The following is a 25,935-nucleotide window of genomic DNA, read 5'->3' as shown; positions in this document are numbered from 1 at the left end:
CGAGGCAGCTGCAGCTCCCACCCACAGAGACAGAAAAAAGAAAGGGGGAGAGATTGTCTCCTCCGTCCTCTACCTCCGTGGATCAAGCGGCTGCAGAAACCTGACCGAGGTGAGATTATTCAGATCCAGATGTTTTGGTCCATCCAGCGCAGATTGTTTTGCTGTTTTTGAACACCGATGTTAGATGCATGCAACCGGAAAATGCCTGAAGGTTCGAGGTTGTGTAACCAATCGGAAAACTTTTTTGCAAACTGATGGTGTGATGTGTGACTGTTACTTGTATCGTGTCTCTTTGAGCATGAAGTCATTCTGACTCTTTGTCTGTGACCATTCCCTTTATGTAATCATCGTGTGTCTTTTGTTGTGTAAGAATCCACCCAGCACTAAATTTTATCCTCAAGTTTCGAGCTCAAGTGGGAATTTCCTCTGAATCCACTCATGTTGTGTCTTCGCTCAGTGCCAAACCAAACACACTTGAGGCTCAGGCTGCGTTTCCTCTGCAAGATGGATTTACAGTGGATGAGACTCAAACTGGACTATTGTTTTGTGATTGATTATGAAGCAGGCTGCTCAAACACTGGGCAGTGTTAACTGACACAGGGATTAAAGTGTGGATTAAGGACTGGTCTGCAGTAAATTCCCAGGAAGCTGGGAAGCACTGTTAACTTTTTCAGTTTGAGTTCACCTGCATATCTGCCCCCTCCAGATTAGAGCAGTTTATAAGCTGCACCTTCATGCTTAGCTCTCCAGGTCAAATTCAAGGTACTTTGTTGATATTAAGAATGTTGAATATATAATATTAACTGCTTTTTTCACTTTCAACTGTGCATCTCTTTGCAGAAGAAGATATGTGTAAAGTTATAAGTCTAGAATGACTGCAGCAGTATGTCAAGCTTTTTAAAAGTCTGTTTGTGTGTCCAGTTGTGCAAGAAAGATGCAACTCTCTGCACGGATGCAGCTGTGGCGTCTAAACACAGCAGCACACAGTGTTCCAGCTCCTCCAGCTGATCATTGAGAGTCTGGCAGACCGCCATCACTTCACCATTGAGGAAAAGTCTTTCTTTAAGGAAAGAACTGAACTTCAGAATCAACCATCAAAATGAGTCATTGCTTCCTGTGGTAATTGGTCATAAATTATGGGCTGTCTGTGAGGTCGTTTCAGGTTATAACCCTTTTATTTTGCCGTTTTCTTTTCTTCTTCAGTGAATGAGTTTTTCATGCACCGTTTGACCTTTCAGAGTCTGACTTTATCGGCTCAAGTGCTCTGTGGAATTTGATATGCTTACTTTGTTGCATGATAGCTTATTTTTTATTCCTTTCCCACAATTCCCGGCTCCTGTTTCTTGTTTCTAGGGTGAAAGATGTTTGCTCTGGCTTAGAGTGGAAGTTTCCTTTTCTCCTTTCTGCCGCTCGGGGGATGACATTCAGGACACACATTGATCTGATTTTCTGAGCAGCTGCTGAACAACTGATACACCGGCAGCTACATGTGTTTCACGAATCACACGAGATGCTTTTTTTTGCCACGGGGGTTCTTCTTTTCCTTCATTTTTCTTCTCTTCTTTTTCATAATTTTGATTTATAAACTACAGCTGCAAACCGTTAACTTTTTTTCTCACAGATTCATCAGTGATCATCTCATCTCCTCCCTCTTTCATAACTGTCACTTTAAATCAGACTAAACTTTATGATTTCAGTCTGATAGTTTACTTTTCTTCTTCCTTTTTTTGTTGCAGGCACAGTGATGTTGGGAACCCTCCTCCTCCTGACCCTCTCCTCCCAGGTGGCCCTGGTGCCTCCCCCCAGCACTCCTCCTCCTACCCCCTGCAGACGCTGCTGTGACCACCTGGAGCCAGAGGAGGGCAGCGGAGCAGAGTCTCCAACAAAGGGCTTTAATCATGTGCCAGAAGTTCGTACCTACATAAACATGACCATACTGAAAGGTGATGTATCTGCATTTCTTTAGCCCCAATTCCAACAAGAAGTCTGGTTTAGATCAGTACGGTTTGGTACAGGTAGGATCGGTAAAGCTTGATCCTGTTTGCGTTTCCACAGCCAACCATGCCCCCTTGTGTGAGGCAGCATGTAAGCCCGATGTTGATAGCCCCATTAGTTACGTAATGGCATGACAATATTGCAGAGCAACACTGTGTACCCCGCTAATAAATGCATTGAAGAAAATAATCTCGACACAGTAAACAAAGAGCAATAAAGGACGACATCCAGCATTTCGTCCTCTCTGTGATTGGCAAGTGGCTCTTTGATACAAAGTGCAATCAAGCTTTGAGATGGGAACGGTTTAGTCTTGCAACCCTACGGAAGGGTGCCAAAAAGTGGGATGGCTCGTCTCGGTTATTTGGGAATCTGTCCCAGGATTAGTCAGTGGAAATGCCGTAAAATGCATGCCGTGCCGACACAAACCGAACTGAACCACTTGGTGAGAACTGGGTTTAAATGTTCTCACACCGTCTGGTTTTCTTCTTGATGGTAAAACTTTACAACATAACCTATGAGACTGAACGAATTAACTTCCCTCTGTGCAGGAGATAAAGGAGATCGGGGCGATAGAGGAACACCAGGTAAAGCAGGACCTGAAGGCCCTCCAGGACCCAGAGGTCAAACAGGCCCAACCGGCTCTAAAGGCCAGGCTGGTCCTCCAGGAGACCCCTGCAAGATCCAGAACTCTGCCTTCTCCGTCGGCCGTCGCAAATCCCTCCACAGCCTGGAGTCCTATCAGGGCCTTCTGTTCGACACCATCTTTGTAAACCTGGACGACCACTTTGACATGTTCAAGGGGAAATTCATCTGCCGCATCCCGGGGGTCTACTTCTTCAACGTCAACATTCACACATGGAACTTCAAAGAGACGTACCTTCACATCATGCAGAACGAGGGGGAGCGAGCCATTGTGTACGCACAGCCCAGCGACCGCTCCATTATGCAGAGTCAGAGTCTGATGCTGGAGCTGAAGATGAGCGATGAGGTGTGGATCCGCCTGTACAAGAGGGAGAGGGAGAACGCAATTTACAGTGATGACGTAGACATCTACATCACTTTTAACGGATACCTCATCAAGGCGAGTGCAGACATGGAATGAGGGCAAGGCTGAGGATTGTACTGTTGAGTGGCATTCACTGTCAAATTATTCTTTTAACATCAAGATAGAAGAGACATTCAACAGGCGAACCATTGTCTGCCGGGGGATAAGCAATACATCTGGGAGAAATGTGAAGACCTCTTAATCTGTCATCATTCAAAAGAAAATAATTTGTTCTACAACACAGCCCCATGTTACAATGACAAAAACGCTCATTGCTGCCAAAAAAACAAAGAGATTGACATTTCTTGTGTAACTGATTGATGAATCTGAGCTGGGACTTGCTTCAAGCTTGAAAAACCTGCTTATAGGAAAAGTTAAACCTGACACCATAACCATTTACAGATGATAGTTTTATTTGTTTGGCTCTTTTTTCAAGCTCCTGTATGGACGTTTTGGCTGTTTTTATGAAAGAGACAGAAATTAATACCAATGCCTCTAGATAAGCTACTAGAAACCAGATCAAAAGGGAGAAGCGTGAAAATTTCATGCAGTTTCTATAAAGCCCTGTTTCCACCAAGCGATTCAGCTTGGTTTGTCTTGATTCAGCTCATTTGGTGTCGTTTCCACTGACTAATCCTAGGACAGATCCCCCAAATAACCGAACCGTACCGTCTTACTATTTGGGACCCTTCCTTAGGGGTGCCAGACATACCGATCCAACCCCAGAAGGTGGAGCTACAACACTGCAATCTGTTGATTGGTCAAAAGTGTCGTCACTTAACAGTGCGACAGCGGCTGCTATATTTCTCCTGGTGACACACAGCCTTCTCTGAAACAAAGCTTGATTGTGCTTTGCAAGTTTTCTTCTTCATTGGATTTACTAGCAGGGGCACTGTGTCCCTCTGCTATAGCGGCATGCCATTGCATAACTGATGCTATAGCAGAGCAACAGCGGCTTTCGGCATCTGGCTTGTACGTCACCTACCAAGAGGGGGCATGGTTGGCTATGTGCAAACAGGATCAAGCTTTGTCGATCCAGCCTGTACCAAATTGTACTGATCCAAACCAGATCACTTGGTGGAAACGGGGCTTACCTTGTACAGGTGCCACAAGAGGAAGTTGACAGTTGGCTGCAAAAATAGCCTGTTCACATTTACCAAGATTATTTAAAAAATTTGCATCCTTCTTCAAATAAAGGATAAGGAAGAGTACAAATCGCTATATCTAGGTCTATGTTAGCATAAAAAAGGACCTCTGTTCACCAGAGGACGCCAAAATCAACACAACCTGAAACATCTTCACAGGACCTTTAAGTTTGTGCTGTAACGTAAACAGACAAAGGCATAAATCATCACACTGTGCTGTAATACTATATTTTAAAGAAAAAATATAAATGGCGTATGACAGATGACAGATAACATTCAGTCATGAAGAATCAACACCATGTTTGCTCTGTTACAGGATAGGCAGAGAGCACATTTAGCAAGTCAGCAGAATCACTGGCACTGAGTTTTGTATGTGGTGCTAAAAAATGGTGCTAACTGAACTTCTGTTCTGAATGCACTTTTTCAAAATTCAGGAAGCATTTCTTTCAAACACAGAAAGGTTTAACACTTAGATGCATTTTACTTGACTGTACAAAAAATTAACCAGAAGGTGCTTTCTACCCTCCCAGCCCTTCCTTTTTTATCACAGTGAACAGACCAGCTTTGTGTTAGATCAAAAACTAAGGACCTGCAGATCTAAGGACAGCTGTCGTGTGTAATGTGTAAGTTAATCTGTGACCACTGAATAACATTTTCACATTTATGTCTCTGGTGCCTCTGATTGTTTCTTCCATTTGTTAGGATCTTATTTTAATATACTGAGCACACGTGCATAACATACCATCGATCATGTCATCCATGTTTGTAGTTCCACACTATGACCCCTGGAGGGCATTACAGCCTCATTATTTAACTGCTTTTGGTGGTTGTGGGTAATGTAGGCATCTTGCACTTCATCAAGTTTGGGACATATAAATAAAATGACAGGAACATCAGTACACGTGTGGAAATCTGAGCAATAAAATGCTAAAGCAAAGCTTGTTTGGGCTCCTTCTGTTTACTCACAGCCACAAACACACCAGGAATCAAAATCGAGACTTCAGATGGCTAATAGAAGAAAATACAAAACACTGGTAGAGGATCCCAAAATTCCTTACAGAACCCAGAATTATTTACAGTGGCATACTTAATACATTGTCGTAAAAATACACATAACTATTTTCCATATTTCTTTGTCACCACAAGACCCTGAAGGTGATTAAACCAAGATAACAATGCTATCATTAATGGCAAAACACAATATGTGCTTTTTGTGATCAGCTAAATGAAGTATTTTGTACCTTGTTTGTTTTTGTCTTATTTTAGATTTGCTGACTGGTTTATTCCCGCAGCAGGGGTCGTCATCTTTTTGGATTTATATTCCTCTGCGGACATATGCCAACAACCCTCAGGCTAAAGCATCCAAAAGTCCTGTGATGGAGATTTAATCATGACCACAGTGACATCTTGAGGAGGTCATAGAGAACTGCTGAATCATTAACTGGTTCCCCTCCAAAAATAAGTTTTTCACACAAATGGTAAACCTCAAGAGGATGAACTTTCCAGGCCTGCAGATCCAGATGCTTCATCGAGTTATTAACCTGGCTCCAGTCTTCCTTTTGCAATCTCAATATTCCTTCTTTAAGGCAAAACAACATCATGTAAAATTTGATTGAACACATTACACACAGACAGCAGGTCAATATTAATTCAGTGGCAGTGTAGTCTTGTTTGAATCACATTGTACTGTATTAGTTATTTAGTATTGTTAAATACTGACTTCATTATTCTCTTCTATTAATTTGAGATACTTGACAAAGACGCTGTTAAATTTTCCATCATGCCTTGCAACCTTTATTTCTCTTGTACAAAGACCAGATGACACTGTGAGGCTGATAAGAATGAATGCTGATACTTAAAAATAAGCTGCGCACGACCTTGTGCTGTGAAAGAGAAACATAAATCACACAGATAAACGCAGGATGTTGTTATGGTAAAAATAAAAATCTGAGGAGGTTGAAGAAGGCTGGATGTATTTTCATTTTGGCACAGGAGCTAAGCTTCAAAAACTCATCCAATAAACAAGCAGGCTTATTTTTCCTCCCGAAGTTTTTACAAGTGTCATTCCTCTGCTGGCAAAATGATAGACAAAATGAGAACTCCTCAAAGGTGAAACCAAAACATGTTGAAGTTTAGGCCATAAAGCCTGCCTTCTTCATGTTGACACATCAAATAAATCTTTCTCTGACACCGTTTCTGCATTAACTAAACGAAAATTTGATCTTAAGAAACTTTTTCTCTGAACATGTCTCATATTGCGGACATTACAGTAAAGTCTGCTCACATTTCTTGTGTTTTCAGATTTAAACTTCCAAAGAAACTAAAGAAACAGTTCTGAAGAAAAATGACAAACCAGACACTGAAGAGGGGGAAGGGAAGATATCAGTTTTCTGTTTCTTGGCAGTAATGATCGCAAGAAAACTTTCTCAATAATTCAACTATTCCTCAAAGAAAACTATTTGTATGAGTCAAAGTTTAAGTAAATAAAAAATGCTTTTTTTGTTGTGAACTTAAAGGCAGTGAGATGACACCAGTCAAGAGTGTGAACATGAACATCTTTAGTGACTTGCAGAATAAAGTGACACACAGCATGTCCATGACATCACATACAGTACAAACCGCACAGGGATCCTGTGTGTAAAATGATGCACAGAGAAAGAGTCCTCGCAGAGTCAGACTGACCAAGTGACGAATCTGCTGAAGGGCTGAGCAGTTCTTTTCTTTTCTAATCACACGAGATAAACAAGGTCGAGTGTATTTTAACACACCTTGTTACAGCTCTCACTGCTTGTTCAAAGTAAAAATTTAGTCCTTCTAAAAAAATACTTTTTTGCTGTGTAAACTTTTTCAACCAAAGGCACTGTCTTATCCTCACTCTCATGTCATGATGTGTGAAATCCTGACAATCCTATGATTGAATCTTTACTTGGAAACAGACAATAATACTGATCATACCCCTATTTTAAGAGATATACGCTCACAGCCTAAGTCATAGCATTGTGCATACTCAAACACTTCAGGTTAGTTTCACTCCATGCTACAGATTACTGCATGCCAGAAAATGCTGCCATAAAAAATATGAAGAAATGTTCTTCTTGTTCAGAAAGCGTGAGCAATGTGTAACATAAAAACAAATAAGAAAATGTTACTAAGACATAAAAAAATGAAAGCCAATCAAAGTGCATGTTCCCTTCTGGAAAGACTGACCCGTGCACATTGAGCTGAGATGAAAACAGGAATGTCGAAGCTCCAGTTTTATGTTAGACAGTTTTAAGTTAAACAAGCTGAGGCAAATTCAGTTATGAAGATGTGACACTGCTTTGCTTCCTCAAAAAGAGGATACAGTTGATCAAATGTAGCTCACTGAAATGTTCAAAGACAGCAGTCAAAGCGTTTTCTGAAATGTTCCTATGAGCAAACTAAAGCTTTTTGATCCAGGTCTGGAGACGCCTGTTTTTATGCAGCATGTGATACAGTAAGCAACATAGCTTCTTTAATGAGGTACAAAACAAGTGAACTTTTCTGATACTGATAGCAGTCAATATGTTTTTGCAACATAAAAATCCCTTTCATGCACTTAAAACAATGTAAAATAGATGAAAACTAAAACTCTAACTCAACTAAACTTTAAACTTTAAAGTATAACACCCGAACACCTTCGTCATTCATTTCCTGTCAGCTGCATCTGAACTGATTTAAAAACAAACATTTTTCCATATCGAGACTTGAGTTTTTCCAGGTTAACACAGATTCAAGTACATTAAACAATAAAAACAACGATGGTGGAGAAACACTGATTGACCATGATACCCTCTTTGCCGGCACAGACCGTCAGACTCACTCATACCTGAAATCACACCTGATCACAGCTCGATATAGAAACCAGATTCTGTGATGAAACAACACGAGGCAAAACTGTAAGAGCACCATCACAAACTCACTAAGGTATAAATACCTGACATCGCTCAGGTCGTCCCGCTACAAAGCCTGTGTGTTTGTCACAGCTGATAAAACACAAATGGCTACAAAAGTGAGAGGTGCAAGGCTGGGATCAAACAGAATGTGGATTCTGCTTTGATAAGTTTCATTCTCATAAAAGGGAAAAGCTCAAACTCAGAGCTAAGTGCCCAAATGATAAACTTAAGTCACAGTTCTGACTTAAGAGACTGAATTAAAGACATTTTGAGCATAGATATGCTAGGGTAATGTAAGAAATCAGAATGACTTATTATTTTGAGATAAAAAACGGTTGGTATTCCTTAATAAAAAAACAGACATCAGAATTTCATCTCAGAGCTCTATTTAAAAAAGAAAAATTCTTGCTTTAAAATCAGAATCCTAACTTTCATGCTTTTTGTTTAGAATTATTATAAAAGGGTCTTTTAGTGGCAAAAAAATAGGTTCAAATTTATTATTTCCTGATTCAGAAAATAAAGTTGGCATTTTAACTTCAGGCACAAAATTCTGGGAGAAAAAATCCAGAAAAAATTGACAAAGCAATCCAGACTTACATCACCTAAATCTGAGAATAATTAATCAGTAAAATTTCCTTGGGTGGATAGAGAATTTTAACTTTTATATCAAGATACTGAATTTCTAAAATCAAGTCAGAAATTTTACTTCAGTATGAGAACTCTGAGTAAAAAAGTCAAAATTATGAAAAAAAACACCTTTTTCTTGGATCAAAGCTTCAACACTATGATGATGGACTATGATGAACCTTAAAAAGGGTCTTCAATCTGAATTTTGACTTTTTTTCTAAAAATTTTGAAAAAAGGTATTAATTTATCCAATATTGGAATACTGGATGCTTCATAATTAAGACTTGAGTCAGCTTGCTTGAAGTTCTAATAAAATGAGACTGGGCCACACATTCATGTGGAAGGCTTCAACAAAGTAGGACATTAAACAACCTGCTCTCTGATTGGTCAGGGGCTGTGGGCAAGGCGAGCTCTTTGACTCAGTTTTGAGTTTACAACATCTCTGAATGTGCATCATTCAAGGGGCCCATGTTTTCTGTGAAATCCCTATCTGAAATGTTTTCCTCTTTCTTGTGTGCTTCTTGTTACCTTTGAGACTGAACATAAAAAATAATACTTTCTATTCCCTGGTTTTTCCTCGTAGATGTGCTTCCTCAGAGGAGTAAGTATCCTTAGTAATGTGCACATTCTGTGAGAAACAGACACGACAGGAGGACAAATGGAGGTGTTGTAGTTGTCGGAGTGTGGTGTTATTCATCACATAAAAAACATTGTGAGCGTCTGTGTGTGGTGTGATCAGCTTTGTAGAAACATGAGTCACTCATTGAGGATCCACTCTGGTCTGTCGTAGCCAAAGAGCCTGAAGTCAGGTTCGTACAGCTTGTAGAGTTCCCTCCTCGCCTCAATAGGCACTGTGCTGAACCAGTCAGCCTCCCAGCTACTGGCTGTAAGGTTCCTATGAGAGGTGGGAAACTCCACCACATTATCCACACGAAGCTGTCGTAGTAGGTGCTCTGCATCCTCCTCTGCCGTCTCCAGATGGCCAACAAAGTCATACTGGATCTGGCATGGGTGGCAGAGGCGATAAACCTGCCGCCAGTGCTCATTAAAGGGCATCTCTTTCTCTGTCTGAGGGTCCAGGAGGTACTGGATGAAGTGGGAGAAGGAGGGGTGGATGCCTACACTGAAAGCCTCATCCACTGTGGCAGGAGGTGTTGGCTGGTTGGCATAGCGGCGCAGCATGACCTGTCCAAAGCGCCGATAGAAGTCATCGTTGCGCAGCTCAAATTTATTCCTGTAGGCAGAGATGAGGCGCACAAAGGGGTCCCGCACAAAGAGAAACTTGGTGTACTTCTTCAGCTTCACCTTAAAAGAAATTGGAAATAAGTTTTAAAAGTCTTGTGTAATTAACGTTTATGGATTTTATTTATGTCTCTTCTTGTGGTGTAAAACATGTGTTATTTTAACTCACCTTCATAAGGTGCTTTGCGAACTTGCCGTAACGTTTCCAGAACTTGTTGAAGGTAAAGTGCATGCTGCTGTTGTGGACCAGGTCCCTGGGGATGGCCAGTGGATCTCTCTGGGGGACGCCGTCCTGCAGCATGCTTTCACTAAGGACGATCATGATGCGCTTCCAGTTACTGCACGCTACCTGAGAGAGGTGGGCAGGGATTAAACCTCTCGTCATTACAGTGACACAGGGTAGTGAGAAGAATGACAAAAAATTTTATCCATGCATCATAAAGTCCTCCAAAATGTATCTCATGGCATGTTTTAGGCCTAGACAGTAGATGTGTTATTTTATTATTTACAGAGGCCCAGACTTTATCAACCAATTAGAGAGAGCTTGGAAATGGTTGCAAAGACAAAATCTGTTTAAAAAACAGAAAACAGACTAATTGGCAGTTAGCTTTCTGCCACAATAAGATGGTCCAAAATGTGAGGTAGAAGAGAAACAGAAAGAGAGGAGTTATAACCACTGATACGACTAAAATGATAAATAAACAACACTACAGCCAGGATGGGACAAATTAAATTCTGTTTTCATTTTCTATTTAAATGATTTTATTAAATGTCTCTATTAAATGATCCCTAACTAATGTCCACACTTGGTTAGATTCATTTTATAGTACTCTGTTTGTGACATAGACATGTATGTGTGTGTATACGTGTGTCAGTTTTTCTGATGAAGCAGCCTTATGAAGACATATTTTAGATTAAAGGACAGATAGTCTGGGGCCATCAGCAGGAAATTAATGCAAGTTGGCCAGATTTTCATAACACCCAAGTAAATGTGTGTTATTTTTTCTTGTGTGTATTATATGACAGAAACAGTGAAAGTTAAATCTGTTGAAATTATTTTACCACGAAGGCCAACCTGGGACTGATATGTTAACTGGATTTGGATGACTATTGATTTTTTTTCTTAAAAAGTAAAGTAATAAGGAACTTTATTTTTGAGTACCTTGGGAACATAGCAGTAGATGATACCATGCCTGTCGTCCACAATCAGATGATCCAGCTCCTTGTTGGGGATGTCATCAAATGAACGATTTTTGCCAGGAAACACCACGCTGTCATTGGCGCACATCTCCTGAAGTAACTTCCTCCGCTGCTCCTGTGGAAAAAAAAACGTTAATCAGATTTATTACCATCAATCAGAATTATAATCTACAGCCTGTTGAAAATGTTCATAAATAAAAGGAGTATTAGATTAGTGTGAGACTCTGTTCTTTAAAAGCCTTTACTCTTCTTTTTTCTCACTTCTACCAAGAAATCAATAAGTCCTGACTCTAAGGCCCTCTCCACCCACTTTGTTTTCACTTATTCTGTTTTATTAAACCTCTGCCCAGGATGAAACAAGGTGAACACAACATAATCCAATAAGAATGAAAAGGTTGAAACTCTCCTGCTTACACAGGTGCAATAAGCTCACCAGGTGGGTGATTTAGATGTCATTCATACTGGAAAACAGCGCCCACATGGACCAGAGAGGGGGTCACATCAGGGCAAAGCAACAGAGAAGAACAATGTGGGCAGGCTGAGGAACCTGTTTCTGGATAGTTAATCCTCTTGTGAACAGACACTTCTGACACTAAAGGTCTTAAGCTTATGTAAAGCTTATATAAGGAAGACATTTTTATCTCAAACTGTCAATATTTTGACATTGCAATATGATCTAAATATTATTTTACACAAGCACCAAACAGTGATGAAAAACTGAGCAACTAAAGTAGCACAAAAAAAAAGCAATTCTTCAAGTGACCACAAGGGGCCGACGAGCTAAGTATCCATTTGTACACACCGTTATGTAGATTAATTATCAATGAACACTTATTTTAAAGAGACAGTGAGGAAGATCTGTTTTAATTAGACTGCAGCTACACCTTTTGGCCAGGAGTCTCACACACACGGTCACGAAGACACGACTCTGAACAATACATGTCTATTTTGGAAATGAACAGAGATCAGATCATCGACTCTTCTTTGTTCAAGACAAATTTTTACCAGATACAATGCGAGGAGGTTAGGTAATTATCGACAGTTATGTAGCGCTGTTGTTTGAAACATGACAACGAGCCAACATCAAATTGTACAGTAGTTCAGTAGTCGTATGTATTTAGCCCCACTAACAGCCAGGTGTGACGAGATATGTTCATAATGTGTAAAGATAGTGAATCCTGATTAGCTATGTCTTGCCAGTCATCTACCAAGCAGAGCTAAAGTTACCTCACTCTTCATTTTATTGATGGACCCTCAAGTTTGAACAGACCACTGCAGAATAACTGTGGGTTGGAATGTACATTAGTGCAAACAGTTTAGCTTCTGTGTTAGCCTTAAGCTTGTGCTCTATCACGAAACACCTGTTAAGCTCTTCTGTCCTTTTTCTGTCTGACAGTTAGGCTCCAGTGTCCACCATCACTACAAAATTAATCACAGAAATTGTTTTTTGGAGATAAAAACACAGATCTCTCTTCTTTCTTCTAAACTTTGTCAGCCAGCCTGGTAGAGACCTGATCGGGAAGCCAGGAAGTAACATTTAGGAATATCCTACATTGGTGCTGACAATCTCATTTTAAAACACAGATTATGAATTCTAGAGTGGAGGCTTTCTCAAGATCACTTAAAAAAAACTCACAGTCCCTTGAAAAAATATACACATATTATCATAAGTATCATTATCTTTATATTTGTCACCTGTTTCTGTTAAATAATGGCTTAGAGTTAGCATACATTGGCTAATTTGAAAGCACGGCTAATTTAACTTGCAGGTGGGTATAACCTAGCTGTTTGCCAGAAGGCTTAAAGTCTGCCTAACCTCTTCTTTAAACATGTTTTATACAACCTATGACACAGATACAGAGAGAAAAAGACGTATAAATCTGAACATTTTATAATTCAAATAATGATAATATTGTTATAAATCAATCGATCATGAGTTCAAAGCATGAAAGTTTACAGAGTTCACAGATAAATACTTTATCATTGATCTGCTGGCTGGTATGAGGCTGTGTCAAACCAATGTCAACAATGTTTGACTTCTATTTTAGGTGAAGTAAATGTGGAACCATGACGTTGTTGATGTCTCTGTTTCCATGTTCTGAGCTGAAGCAGTGAGTCAGCATGCAGCTGTCTGATGAATAAGTTGCAGCTACGATGAATGTTTTATTCATGTGTGTGCTTTTCCAGCCCTGGCATGTCAAAATGTGTTCTGGGAAGAAGACTCATTCATCCAATTAAAACAGCCAACAGTGTCAAACATTTTTTACTCCCAGCATGATGCTAAAACTGCTGCCTCTTTCTATTTGACCCGTTTTGCTCTCCTGTTTTTGTTCTTCACACATTTTATCATCATTGTTCACCTGCAGTCTTCAAGCTGAGGATACTTTTTGTAATCATCTGATCTGTGAAACACTTTAGATATTAACATCAGATACTTGCCTGTCTCTCTCGGAGCTCTGCTGCCACTGGAGTCAAGTGAATCTTCCACTCCCGTCTCGGTATGTACCGCTCCTCTGCTTTGTCTGATTGGTTACTTGTGTCCGGGGGAACCGGGTCGGTTGGCTCACCAGTTCCCGGCTCTAGAAACTGGTTCACGAAGGCATCAATGTCTGACAGGAAGGACGGGGTCCTGGAGGTCTGAGGCTGCTGCGGGGGAGGGGCGTGTGGGGTTTTGGGTCCTGGCGACACAGGAGTGTGCAAATACAGATGTGAAACTCCGACATCATCCCAGTAGATGATGATGAGGAGGATCATGAAGGCTGAGCCCAGGACCACGAAGACGCGGAACATTCTGGACGTTCCCATGGTGACTGTTGCTTCCTCTTGCTATAAGGTCACCATGGCAACAGAGTCAAGGTCCAGGAGCTCTCCCTCTCTCTCTTCCTCTCCATGGCGACAGAAAGATGGCAGCTAAAGCAGAGTCTGTGGTAGGATGGGGCTGCTCATGATGCTGGTGCAGTGCAGGTGCAGGTGTGGGACCGTCCATCCACAGACCGACTCTCACCTCTGCTCCATTACTGCAGCTCTGCAGATGAAATAACAGAGAGATAACATTCACATATAATTCATCTTAAAACCATCTCTATTTAAAAAAGATAAATAGAAAACAAAAAAAATTCTTTGACGGACATAATTTAACCAAAAAATGTGTCATTTCTACAATTTTTGACAAGGTTTGAAAAACAGGGACCGAGTGATACACAAAGAGAAGATGAAAAAACAGGTAGGAATTCAGCAGCACAGAGAACAAAACGCAACAACAGAGAGAAAGAAAACCACAGTTACACTCAGTTCCAGAGAGAAAATAAAGAGACCAGCCAATATATTGATCTCTTCAGTTCTACTATTCAAAGGTTTAAAAATCTTAGATTTTTATTTTTTTGTACCGTTTACATTCCTCCAAATTTCTGACAAATATATCCTCATTTAGTCTTTAGAAATGCAAAAACAAACAAGAGACTCCTGCTTTGTTTTACGGATCATGGATAGTGCAAAAGAAAATGTAAACATAAGAACCCAAACAATTTGACTCAGAATGAGTCATCAATTTAAGAAGAAGCCACAAATTCATGAGACTGCAGTCTTTATCAACCCATAAAACACTAGTGTCAACACATGGCAGAGTGAAGTACTCTTCCTTTACTTTTCAGTAGAAAGTATCTCATATATGGTATCATGGGAGGACCCAAAATTAAGGCTCAAAAATAAGTGAAAAATAAGGGAATCATTGATGCCCCCCCCCCCCCCCCCCCCAATAAATAAATAAATAAATAAATAAATAAATAAATAAAAATAAACAAATAAATAAATAAATAAAATAAAGCTGGAAACTTCCCTTGGACACAATAAAGGCTAATAATAATAATAATAATAATAATAATAACAATAAAAGATAAAATAGTTTCCATGCCTTAGTCACAAGTGTCCAGTGAAAACCACCCGAACACATGCCTGTTAAAAAAAACAGGAACAGGAGCAGGAAACACGCCTACATTTGATGATGTCAGTGAGCAGCCTTAAGCTTCACAATGACCCACGCAACTTAGACAGCACCAACTTAACGAGCGTGGGTGAAAATTACCCAACATTAGTGCTCTAGGGTTAAAAAGATTTAAGTTCCAAACCTGACAGAACAAAGTTGTAATCTCATGAAGATGAAGTTTTAAATTGACAAGAGAAAAACTGAAACTACTGAATATGATTAATCTCTATCAAATTAACACACAGGGATTACTAAAGAAGCAGCTGCCTGTCTGCACTGAAACATAAGCTTTGAATCATTTTGTGAAGATAATTTAAACAGATCAAAACTAAAAGTGGTTACTGAAGTTTACACAAGCTTTGCACTCTTTTTGCTCAATCAGTCAGAATCCTGGTATCTTGTGTGCTACTAAAAGATTTAACATTCAGTTATTTAGTATGATGTATAACAGTATTATATGAAACCAGGACTGTGGACTAACACTCAAGTGTTTCTGTGTGTTGCTGGATTCTCATTCAAGCAGCAGATTTCCAAAAAGCTCTCAGATTTCAAGGTGAGAATCTCTTATTGAAGTGCATGAGGAGAGCTCCTCTTCTGGTTTGAAAGAAAGCTGAAAACTCTGAGCAGGAGAGTTTCAGACTTTATTGGCTTCAAATCTCTTGACAAGGCATGAACTGAATTTCTTCTCCACCTCTCTGAGTTGACTCAACACCCACTGCCAGCAGTAAAATCACAGGTGTTTGTCAAATATCTGCATGCCACAGGGCTCTACATACCATTCAGTGCGAACTTTTGCATTGCACAAGTATCCTGCTGTACCCACACTGGGCTTCCTATGGATTATGGTACAGCATCTGCACACTTTAATACCGAGCACCTCTGAAGTAATCAAAGCCCCTATGTTAGCAACCTTTGAAAGAGGGCCAGTTGAAATATTTTACACACCTCACCAGGACACATTCTGTATGTACAGAAACACACTAAGGACTTACTGTGCTCAGGGGATTCACAAAATAGCATATAACTTTCTGGGGAGTTGCATAAACACAGCCTTAAGAAGCCGAATTCAATGTCAGCGCTGCGCATGGCCTATCTCAATCACAGTTCATGTTTAATTCCACTCCATCTCTCGCCCTTCCTCTCATTTCTGTGCAGTTCTTAAGTCACACTCCGTGACTTTGTCATCCCAAAAACCGTGCACATTTCTCTCATGCAACAGCCGTCATATTATTTCCTCTTTCCTGAAGCTTAGAGGGAACTAGTGACATGGAAAATCATCATTTCTCTCTCTGGAGGCTGCAGACAACTACACTCATCTTCCTCTCTCTGCACACCAATGAACACACTGCTGCCCCCAAAATATACATCATATCAGACTTACTGAGGAGAGAATATAGGAACATCAGTTTAAGTAAATTAATTTATTTGTAACAATCAACATTGAGAGTATGCTGCATATGGTTACTACAAGTGTTGGATTTCTAAAGCAGCTGCTTGAATCAATTGTGTAGAGGAAGGTGCATGAGAATTAATCTTTAAACTGTACCATATGAGCCACCATATCAGTTATTCTTCCTCTTACGGAGGCATTAGTAGGGCTGGGACAATATGCTATTCTTGTGATTTGATTCTGTTAGGATTTATGGGGGGCTGATTCGATTTAGATTGTAATTCTTTGTTATTTCCAATTTTGCGAATTTTATTTTGCTTTTTTAACACAAGACCATGTGAAAAAGTTAAATGATGATGATAATGCCTACAGACTATATCAGGTGCCATATTTTCCCATAAAATGCACATCACGTGAGTCAGAGAGAAACATTTCACCCTCTGCTGGAGGAAAGTGGTAACTTTTTTCCACTCAAGATTATAAACAAAGAATGAAATGAAGAATTTGAATTTGAATTTTTTTTCTCCCACCCTTAGGCATTAGACTTAAAACTTATGGCTGGGGCTTTGACTTTGGATGGAAAACGTAATTAAAACAAAACAAAATTTAAATGGTAGTGTAGATAAGAGCATTGTTGTGTGTCAAGATTTTTTTTCTTGTGGGGGGGCACTCTACAATTTAACGTTTTTCAAATGCCATCCATAGAATGTGATAAGTGTGCTAAGTTATGATCAATTTATTTACCACAAATATTACATGTTGCATATATTAATAGTCCAAATATTTGGTCTTCTAATACTCCATGAAACTCCAGACAGACACACTGATTGACAGCTCTGCTGGGGGTGGCCAACCAGATTCCAGGGGCAGCCCGTGCCACCCCCACCCTGGCAGCCACGCCCCTGCATGTTGTAGCCATGGACTGTATAGGGCAGTAGCGAGCACAGACGCTAGAGCTTGTCCAGGTACGAGCATGCACTGTTGACAATCTGCATTTAAATTTGAAAATGTCCTCAAAAACTTGGATGTATGAGTTGAGTCTTGCACTAAATAAAGAAATGTCACCAAAATGCATAAACAACACATTTAAAAAGTATATTTGATCAAAAATAAACATGCTATTGTAAGCTAAACTTATGTATCTATTCATTGATTGAGTCATCCACCAAAATTCTTCTAAATTGAGTTATTTTTCCCTGTCAAATATTCATATGCAATTAAAAATCAATGAATTAATCTATCAAATAATTACTAACCATTAATTTATATGATAATTTTTTAAATTTAAACCATTAATTAAAAATTAAAATACAAAATTGGTCAGTCCTCAGAATAAAAATGCATACCCAAATACCACTTAGCCTCGTCATTGTACTTTTCCACACTGTAATAATTTTCATATGCGCTATTATGTAATGTTATGGTCAGCCAAACAGCCATAGTAGCATATTAAATGCGTCAGATGCGACATGTTTCAACTGTTTTCATGTTTTCTTTATGCTGTTTGGCCCCTTGAGAGTTGGTATCAGATTGTCAGCACGTATTGGTCTGTATCGGTATCGGTGTGGAAAAAAGAGTTGTGACAGAACACCTCCACACCACGGTGGCTTTCATTTACTTTATCCAGGCTGAAAACTCTCTCAACCACTCTGTGCTGCTGTTATGAGGACACCGCCAAAAAAGTTGCACACATTTGAGGGGACGAGGGGGATTTTTTTTTTTTTTTTTTTAACGTGCACAATTCGCTGGTAAACTCGGTTCCTTTACGAGTGTCAACACGTCAACAACAAAGGCTCTCGATCTGCCTGGAGTAATTGTTGATTTGCTCCGTATAACTCGTCCACGTTGGCATACTGCCGGTGTAAATCCAGGGAGAGCAGCACGAGCTTACCGGACGACAGATAAATCACACCGTCCAGTGCGCAGCAGCCGCCAGCAGATGCCAGACCGGGGATACAATGTCGCCTTTGACGGGGAGCAGCGCCGCAGGAACGGGCTGTTCCTCACCCCGGGGAGGCTTTCGGCTCGTGGCTCTTTTCCAGCGAGGTGTCGCCAGGAGCTGCGAGTCAATTATTCGTAAAGACGAAGAATAGAGGTCAGAAAACAACGCGCTTCCTTCCGCACAGGCTGTGGTGGATTTATCAATACACGCTTCCTGTTGTTAGATCTGTAACGGAAAATGTATCAAAGTCGCGCTCTGCGTTTTTGGTGAAGGTGATGTCTGAGAAGCTTTGTTGCTGTGATATTGTAATTAGTTAATGATCAAAATATGAGTAACAAAGAGCACCTTCTCACCTTTTTCCGTGTCTGCGAGCTTCAAGCGCCGCGTCAGCTGAGTCTGACTGATGAGAAGGAGAGAGACCCCCGTTTTTTCTTGGAGATGCAGCGTGAGTCTCGCAGAACATCGCGAGAGTTCGCAACTGATGTTCCTGCAGAGTGAGCTCATGAAGGGAAAAAATTCACTTTCTGGGTCAGCTCCAGCATAACATGTCTCCACTCCGGGATGATTTATGTAGACAGCTTCCTCCCACATCCAACCCCCCCACACTCATCATCCCCCTCTCCTCCCTCCCCCCTCTCCCTCAGAGGCAGCGTGCTGGAAATAACCTGCTGTACCTGCAAAAACAAATGTCATCTCCACAAGAAAAAATTATCAGAAAGAATCATGGTGAGGAAAATGTGCCTGTGGGGATCTGTGTCTATTTCTGATGCCTCGGGGCTGTTGTGCTCAAATTCCTTTTATTTGTGAACTCTTCTCATCCTGTGATATCAAACATAGCAAGGAGCCCCTACAGAGCAGCTGATTTGCTGTGCAACACTCACACACACACACACACACACACACACACACACACACACACACACACACACACACACACACACAAAATGAAAAAAAAAACAAAAACCCAAGCATCTGCTTTCTATCAGCTTCACACATTTCACCTCGACTCCAGATTTCCTCCTTGGTGCTGTGATCTTATGAATTTGCTCAAAATAACTTTGTGCCCTGGCAGTCAGCTGCCTTTAATGCAATAAAAACACTGAGCACAAAGATATTAACTATAAATACTCTGGGGAAAGAACAAAATGAGTTAGATTGTTACAGATTTATATAAACATTTTTCCAAAACACTGACACTGACATGTGTTGTATCAGAATATCATGTAAGTATCAGCTAACAGGTAACTGTGTTCAGGCTTCATAATCAACACATATGGCTATAAGATTAATCAGGGAATATTTCTTATACTTTTTGCACGTCTTTCCACCCAATGAGGATTATCCTGTAGTCTTATGAAAGAGGTCTAAATCCCCCTCTGGCCTGCCCATATTTGTCAAATTGAACCTTCTGGTGGCCTTAACAGATTTATAAGCTGTAGTAATCAACATGGTGACCAAAGCCCATGTGAGCTTACAGATTTAGATAAAATATTACAGTATCAACAAAGAGAAACACTTTTCCAAGCCTGTCACAGCTTTATAGAGGTCTAACCATGGCTGAATTATCCTGCTAGTTTATATCATTTCTGCAGCTCTTTCAGTTCACATGGGAGCTCTTGTTAGTGGAGGTTACTTTGATATTTCCTAAGTCTATGTAAATACAGTTGAGGGGATCAACTACTTCACTGCAGCGATTATTGCAACATTTGCACTGGCGTTTTCCTCAGACAGTATGCTTTACATGGTGATCAGTGTTGCTCTGCTTAGTGAAAGGTTTTTCAGATTATTCTTACAAGCTTTTTTATGGCTTGAATAATTTATTAGTTTTTACTTGATAGTGCCAAACCATAACCAAGATTAGGCTATCTCAATACACAGCCATCTTTGACATGATATGAACTACTGCAGGGGTCACCAGCGTGGTGCCCGTGGGCACCTGGGTGCCCGCAAGAACCACTTAAGGTGCCTGCGAGGCATGTTCTGAAAAAACAGCAATGGTTACAATGGAGCTCCATACTACCTTCATTATTCTGTAAATCATTAATAATAATTGTGAAATAATTAACATTGACCCGGGGGCAGTCTCTTCACATAGTACTACTACGTCTACTATGATTCATGTTATTAAAAAGTGATCTGTGCAATTTTGTTCAGAAAGTTTTTATCAGTCACTTAGCCCTTCGTGCCACTCATTCCCAATAAGGTATCCCTCGGTGTCAAAAAGGTCGGTGACCCCTGAACTATTGCAAATGAAAAAGTTTATTTATAAACCACTTTATTTATCTATTACCTTATATTTTCACTGCTGCAGACTCTCATGTTACAGATCTTTATCTATTTCATTCCCACTGCTACTGTACATACTGTACACATGACCCACTGATCAGCCGGCACCAGCTTCACTTCACTTAGGCCCCGTTTACACGGAGACTCCCGCAACGATTCTTCCTTTGCGTTTTCAAAAGCCACCCGCGTTTACATGAGGACGGCGTGAAAACGATCCGCGTTCATACGACTCCAGGAGGAGAAGTCTCCTCTTCTGTTCTTTCTTTTTCTGCCGTTTTGTTGTGTGAGACGGTCGGCAATCCAACCATAACGCGCATTACCGCCAACTACTGGCTCAACTGGAAATGTGGCTGAGCGCGGAGCCTTCACCTAAAACTGCGAGTGCGCATGCGGTGACGTCAGCGTTTCACCCTGAGACGCTCCACTCTGTGTTTACACGAAGCCGGATGGAGAAGCGGATTCAGATCTTTCCACTCTGGGTAGCGTTTTCAAAAGTTTGCGTTTTCACTGAAAACGCAACGTGGTCTCGTCTAAACGGAAGGCCAAAACGCAACGAAATGTTTGCGGAATCGACCGTTTTCGGCGTCGTGTAAACGGGGCCTTAGTTTCTTGGATCTTGTTTACTGTTTATTTTCTTTTAATTATTTTTTCGTATAATATCATATGTATATCCCAGTATTCCAGTATTCTAAGTATTCTACAGGCTTGTCAAGATGTTGTTTTGCAAACTTTAAACCAGCTCCAACATGCCTTTTCTTGAGGAATGAAGTCTTGCAGGCAGAGAGTCCATAGAGGCCATGGAGGTGGAGTGGAATACCCTTTTTTTTCTCTGTAACAATTATACCCGGTGCCTCCAAGTCTTTCTGGAACACTTTCAGGGTGGTCCTTGGCTGGTTTAGTACTCTTCTGACTATCTTTCTGACTCCCTGGTCAGAAATCTTGCAAGGAGCTCCTGTGTGTGGCCTGTTGATGGTAAGGTGGTGCTTCTTCCACTTGAGAATATTGGCCCCAACTATTTATTTTCCCCACTGTTTATATATATATATATATATACACACACACACCATGCAGCATACGAAGTGACAAAAAAAGCCTAAGTCTCTGAAAACAAGCAAATAACACTGTAGAACAAGAAGTTGTCAAAGAAAGAGCTGTTTAATACCTTCATTAGCTATTTCCCAGTGATAGAAAATAATCAATCAAGTTGGCTTTAGTTTAAATAGTCTTTTGTTTATATTTACAACCCAACCCAATTCAACAACAAGTTAAAGACTGAGCTTGTTAGTAAAAGACTGCAGCCAGGTGATTGAGGTGAATTAACCAATAAGAATTTATTCTGCATGATGCAAACCTGCTACCACGTCTTCTAAAGACAAAACTTCAGTGTTGTCCTATTACTTGATGTGGGAACAAATATAATATATTAAGTATTATGTATTCTTCTTTATGGCTACCTAGAGATACCAAGTACAAAAAAAGAAAGAAAAGAAAAGAACCAACATAATTTGGTTGGATTTAAGTCTACAGTTTCAATGCTAGGTGGCAGTATAATCAAATCTAAGAAAGTTCAGACTGAAAGTGAAAGTAAATCTCAGTTAAGTAAACTTTAAATAAATTCTCAGCTTAAAAAGTACTCTCATTGTGTTTCTCAGGTCTTTATTTTGTTTCTATTAAAATAAATCAACACATCTGTGAAGTTAAATGAGTTCATTGTGGCTAATTTTTCTGTTATTTTCATGTATTTATTGCTAAGTGTGTCTATAGGAGGTCCTGTTCCACCCACACCATTTTCTTCTGCTCCTCCAGTATTCGGTCTTTGATGACCTTGATGAGTTCGTCAGTCCCCGCCCAGGCATCAGGCTCCAGGCTGGTGTAAAGGCAGGGGATGCCCTCCAACTCCTTCTCCTTTGCTCGACAAAGTTTCACAAACTCCTCCTCTGACTCCACACGCAAAGGCAACTTCCTGTGTGATCAGGAAACAGGAAGGAAACAGGTGATTGTGGTAATGTTCACAACACTGATAAGATTCTGTAGGCACTGTGCAGCAGTGGTTTGCGTGCTTTGTTGTTTTTCTGAGAAAGATAACACTGAGTGTCGTGGGTTCAAGGCTTAATATCTGCAGAAGAATATGTAGAGCATCAGGCGTTCACCAATAATCAGAGCCATCAAAAAACTTGTCAAAAATGCACCTCGGAATTTTTTTTTCAACCTTATTACGACAGCATGCCCATGACATTTTCTTAACAGAAGAAGGGTATGTTGTACAAAGAGGAGCCTGCAGAAGTTAGGATGTAATATTGACACATCAAAAAAAGCAGAGGACACCAAAGAGTGCAGTGCTGCGATGCAAACTTTAACCTTTATATCACTGCAGTATGTTGCCGGACAAAACAACTGTTTGAAACACTTAGGAAGACAGACACATACAACAGATCAGATTACGAAGGAGCCTTGTTCTGCTCACTGTTTATTTTCCTGAGTATATTACTCGCAGTGTTCACATCAGCTCATCCTGGCCCTTATAGGAAATTTTACAAGAAAAAATCCTGTCTGAGTTCAGACATGCTGCCCACACAGAAATTCTCACAGGGAAATTCTCAGGAATGTGTTTCATGTGTGAAAAAAAGGTGTTAGACCGACATTTTTATCAACACATCAGAAGTTCTTTAGAGAAAGGTGCCACTTTCTCACCGCTGTAGACAGGAAAAACCTTTTCTCAGTAACTTTGACACTGTTATATGTTTATAACTGTCGTCCGCTGACAGCTGAATTTTCTTGTTGCGTAAACTGGTATAAACTCAAAATTCAAGAAAAAGACTGACTTTCCAATGTCCCTGGAAAAAGTGTGGTGGTTTGTGGCTGTGGGTAACTCTCAGAGACCTACCGTAGCCTCTTGACATTCTTGTCACAGATCTTGACGTAAATGATGATGGGGTAGATTTCTCTCCGCAGCAGGTCTTTGACGCAGCTCAGCTCAGCCTCCAGCAGGCAGTGTTTGCCCTGGTGATAGATGGAAGAAGCAGAAGCATCACAAACAATAGAGATCTATATTACGTGCTTGTGAATTCAGGCATAGATAAACAAGCCGCAGCTCCTACACAGTCAGCCCGCTATCTTTCTTGTCAAAGGTGGAGATTAATATCACGATCATTTCTCTGTGTTAGGTTTGAACCTGGTCTGTCTTTGAGCTGGTAAAGCATAAAGACAGGAAACATGCTGCTGTAAGTGGTTTCAATGTTACACCCATTGAAACAAGAAATGAACATTGGAATATCTCAAGCAGCAACTTAAGGCGTTTTTAAAAATGCAAATTAATTCTCTAAAGGGGGCACGATTTAAAGCTCTTAACAGCCAGAAAGATGTATTTCATACATGTTTTGTGCCTTTCTTTCTTGAAGTATTGCCTTTATTTGCAAAATTACTGCCATAGTTGAGCTGACTGACTCACCTCAACTCCATTTCTTTGCTTTTATCTGTAGGCTGAGTGAGAGTCAGGTTGAGTCAGTGTTTCCAGTACGCTAACCATTATTGTTTGGTTTCAAAATCCCTCTTCAGAAATGACTGAGTGATGGCACTGAAGCTAAGTTCAAAAAACTTGCACTGATATGCTTTTTCCAACTTATAGCATGCATTCCTTTTATTCAGACCTGATCAAAATCGTAAGACCAGTTGAAAAATTGCTAGAATTTACCCTTTGCATTTATGGATTTTTATGAGATTTTAAGTAGAGCTACAATATGCAAAAGCAAGAAGGGGGAGTGTGACAAAAAGCACTTTGAAAAAGTAATTTATTGAAAATAACAAGTTAACTGAATAGGCTGTTTATCAGCTGATCAAAAGTTTAAGACCATCTCTCAAAGAATTACAAAAACTCTCCAAACCAGAACAAAAGTTTTTCTCAGTAGGACTCAGTAATAAGTAGCTCCACTGTTCTTGTTCATCACTTCAAAAATTTGTTTGGGCTTGATGTGAGTGTTTGCAGGAAGCTTTTGGGAACATTGCTCCATGTGGTGAAGATGGCTTCAAGAAGGGCATCAACTGTCTGGAACTGACGGCCATTTTTATAAACTTCTCTCGCCATCGATCCCCAAATGTTCTCTATTGGATTTAAATCAGGGGAACATGCTGGTTGGTCCAAAGAGTAATGTTATTCTCCCTGAAGAAGTCCTTCATCAAACCAGCATTATGACATGCAGCGTTGTCCTGTTGAAAAACCAGCTGTTACCACACAGACCAGGGCCCTCAGTCATGAAGGATGCTCGCTGCAACATCTGCACGTAACCAGCCGCTGTTTGACCACCCTGCACCACCTGAAGCTCCAGTGTTCACTGAATGAAAAAGCCCCGGATCATGATGGACCCCCCCTCCACTGTGCCGGGGAGAAAACATCTCAGGTGGGATCTCTTCGTCATGCCAGTAACGTTGAAGCCACCTGGAGTGTTAAGGTTCATTTTTCTCATCAGAGAATCAAACTTTTTTCCACCTTTCTATGTCCTATGTTTGATGCTCCCTGGCAAAGTCTAAACTGGCAGTTTTGTGGCGTTGAAGGTGACGAGGTCTTTGAATTTGTTTTTGGTTTTTTAAGCCCTTTTCCCGCAGATGCCGTCTGATGGTTAGTGCACCTCAGTCGGCACCAGTACGGGCCTAATTTGGGTTGAGGACGGACAGCCAATCGGATCCTCTGGCTCAGTGCAGGTGTAATTTTTTGGGTCTACCACTTGACTTTTTTGTTCCATAGTGCTCAGGATCTTTCAAAAAATGTAGAATGACTTTCTTACTGCATCCAACCTCAGCAGCAGTGGCACGCTGCGAGAGGCCTTGCTTATGCAGCTGGACGATCCGACCTCGTTCAAGAAGAGACAGCTTCTTAGCTTTACCCATCAGGAGGGTATGGCCGTGTGAATGCCTGACAGAAAATTAACATTTTGAGCAGATTTTGTGCTTTTTGTCACACTCCCCCTTCTTTCTTTTGTATATTGTAGCCCTGCGTAAAACCTCGTTAAGATCCAAATGCGCAAAAGGTAAATTCAGCAATTTTTCAACTGGTCTTAAGATTTTGATTAGGTCTGGTTTAGTGCTTTATGCATTTTCATCAGGAACCAAACAAATACTTGAGAACAAGAAAGGGACTGTGTTTGACATTGACCTGATGCTAGATTTAGAAACA

The 25,935-nt window shown here is 40.5% G+C and overlaps 3 protein-coding genes across 9 annotated transcripts in view; 1 reads left to right on the top strand and 2 right to left on the bottom strand.

Annotated features, from left to right (window-relative positions):
• On the top strand, positions 1–5,312 carry LOC141809251 (complement C1q tumor necrosis factor-related protein 1-like). Its single transcript, XM_074696173.1, has 3 exons — positions 1–109; positions 1,737–1,943; positions 2,544–5,312. Exons 2-3 carry the CDS (start codon positions 1,745–1,747, stop codon positions 3,095–3,097), a joined length of 753 nt encoding a protein of 250 aa, XP_074552274.1. The 5' UTR covers positions 1–109; positions 1,737–1,744; the 3' UTR covers positions 3,098–5,312.
• Positions 5,313–6,493: 1,181 nt separating this feature from the next.
• Positions 6,494–18,972, bottom strand: LOC141809249 (carbohydrate sulfotransferase 12-like). 4 transcript variants are annotated; one of them, XM_074696170.1, is made up of 6 exons: positions 18,836–18,923; positions 18,432–18,599; positions 13,608–14,193; positions 11,131–11,283; positions 10,138–10,317; positions 6,494–10,031 (listed from the first exon to the last, which is right to left on the bottom strand). In XM_074696170.1, exons 3-6 carry the CDS (start codon positions 13,971–13,973, stop codon positions 9,483–9,485), a joined length of 1,248 nt encoding a protein of 415 aa, XP_074552271.1. In that variant the 5' UTR covers positions 13,974–14,193; positions 18,432–18,599; positions 18,836–18,923; the 3' UTR covers positions 6,494–9,482. The 4 variants fall into 4 exon arrangements, with proteins under 4 accessions (XP_074552271.1, XP_074552270.1, XP_074552273.1 ...); XM_074696169.1 differs by lacking the exon at positions 18,432–18,599 and having other exon boundaries at positions 18,836–18,972; XM_074696172.1 differs by lacking the exon at positions 18,432–18,599 and having other exon boundaries at positions 18,828–18,896.
• Positions 18,973–21,987: 3,015 nt separating this feature from the next.
• Positions 21,988–25,935, bottom strand: part of card11 (caspase recruitment domain family, member 11) — a 54,615-nt gene continuing 50,667 nt past the window's right edge. For all 4 annotated transcript variants that reach the window (XM_074696075.1, XM_074696074.1, XM_074696076.1 and 1 more), the window contains 2 exons: positions 23,653–23,768; positions 21,988–22,731 (listed from right to left, as the gene is read on the bottom strand). In XM_074696075.1, coding sequence (XP_074552176.1) covers positions 22,527–22,731; positions 23,653–23,768 — 321 coding nt within the window. In that variant the 3' untranslated portion in view covers positions 21,988–22,526. The remainder of the gene's footprint in view (positions 22,732–23,652; positions 23,769–25,935) is intronic.

Source organism: Halichoeres trimaculatus, unplaced genomic scaffold, assembly GCF_033239565.1.
Source record: "Halichoeres trimaculatus isolate MK-OKI-2021-1 unplaced genomic scaffold, fHalTri1.1 fHalTri1_scaffold_20, whole genome shotgun sequence".
Lineage (NCBI taxonomy): Eukaryota > Metazoa > Chordata > Actinopteri > Labriformes > Labridae > Halichoeres > Halichoeres trimaculatus.
Note: the sequence above shows the minus strand (reverse complement) of the source record. Positions and strands in the feature narration are given on the sequence as shown.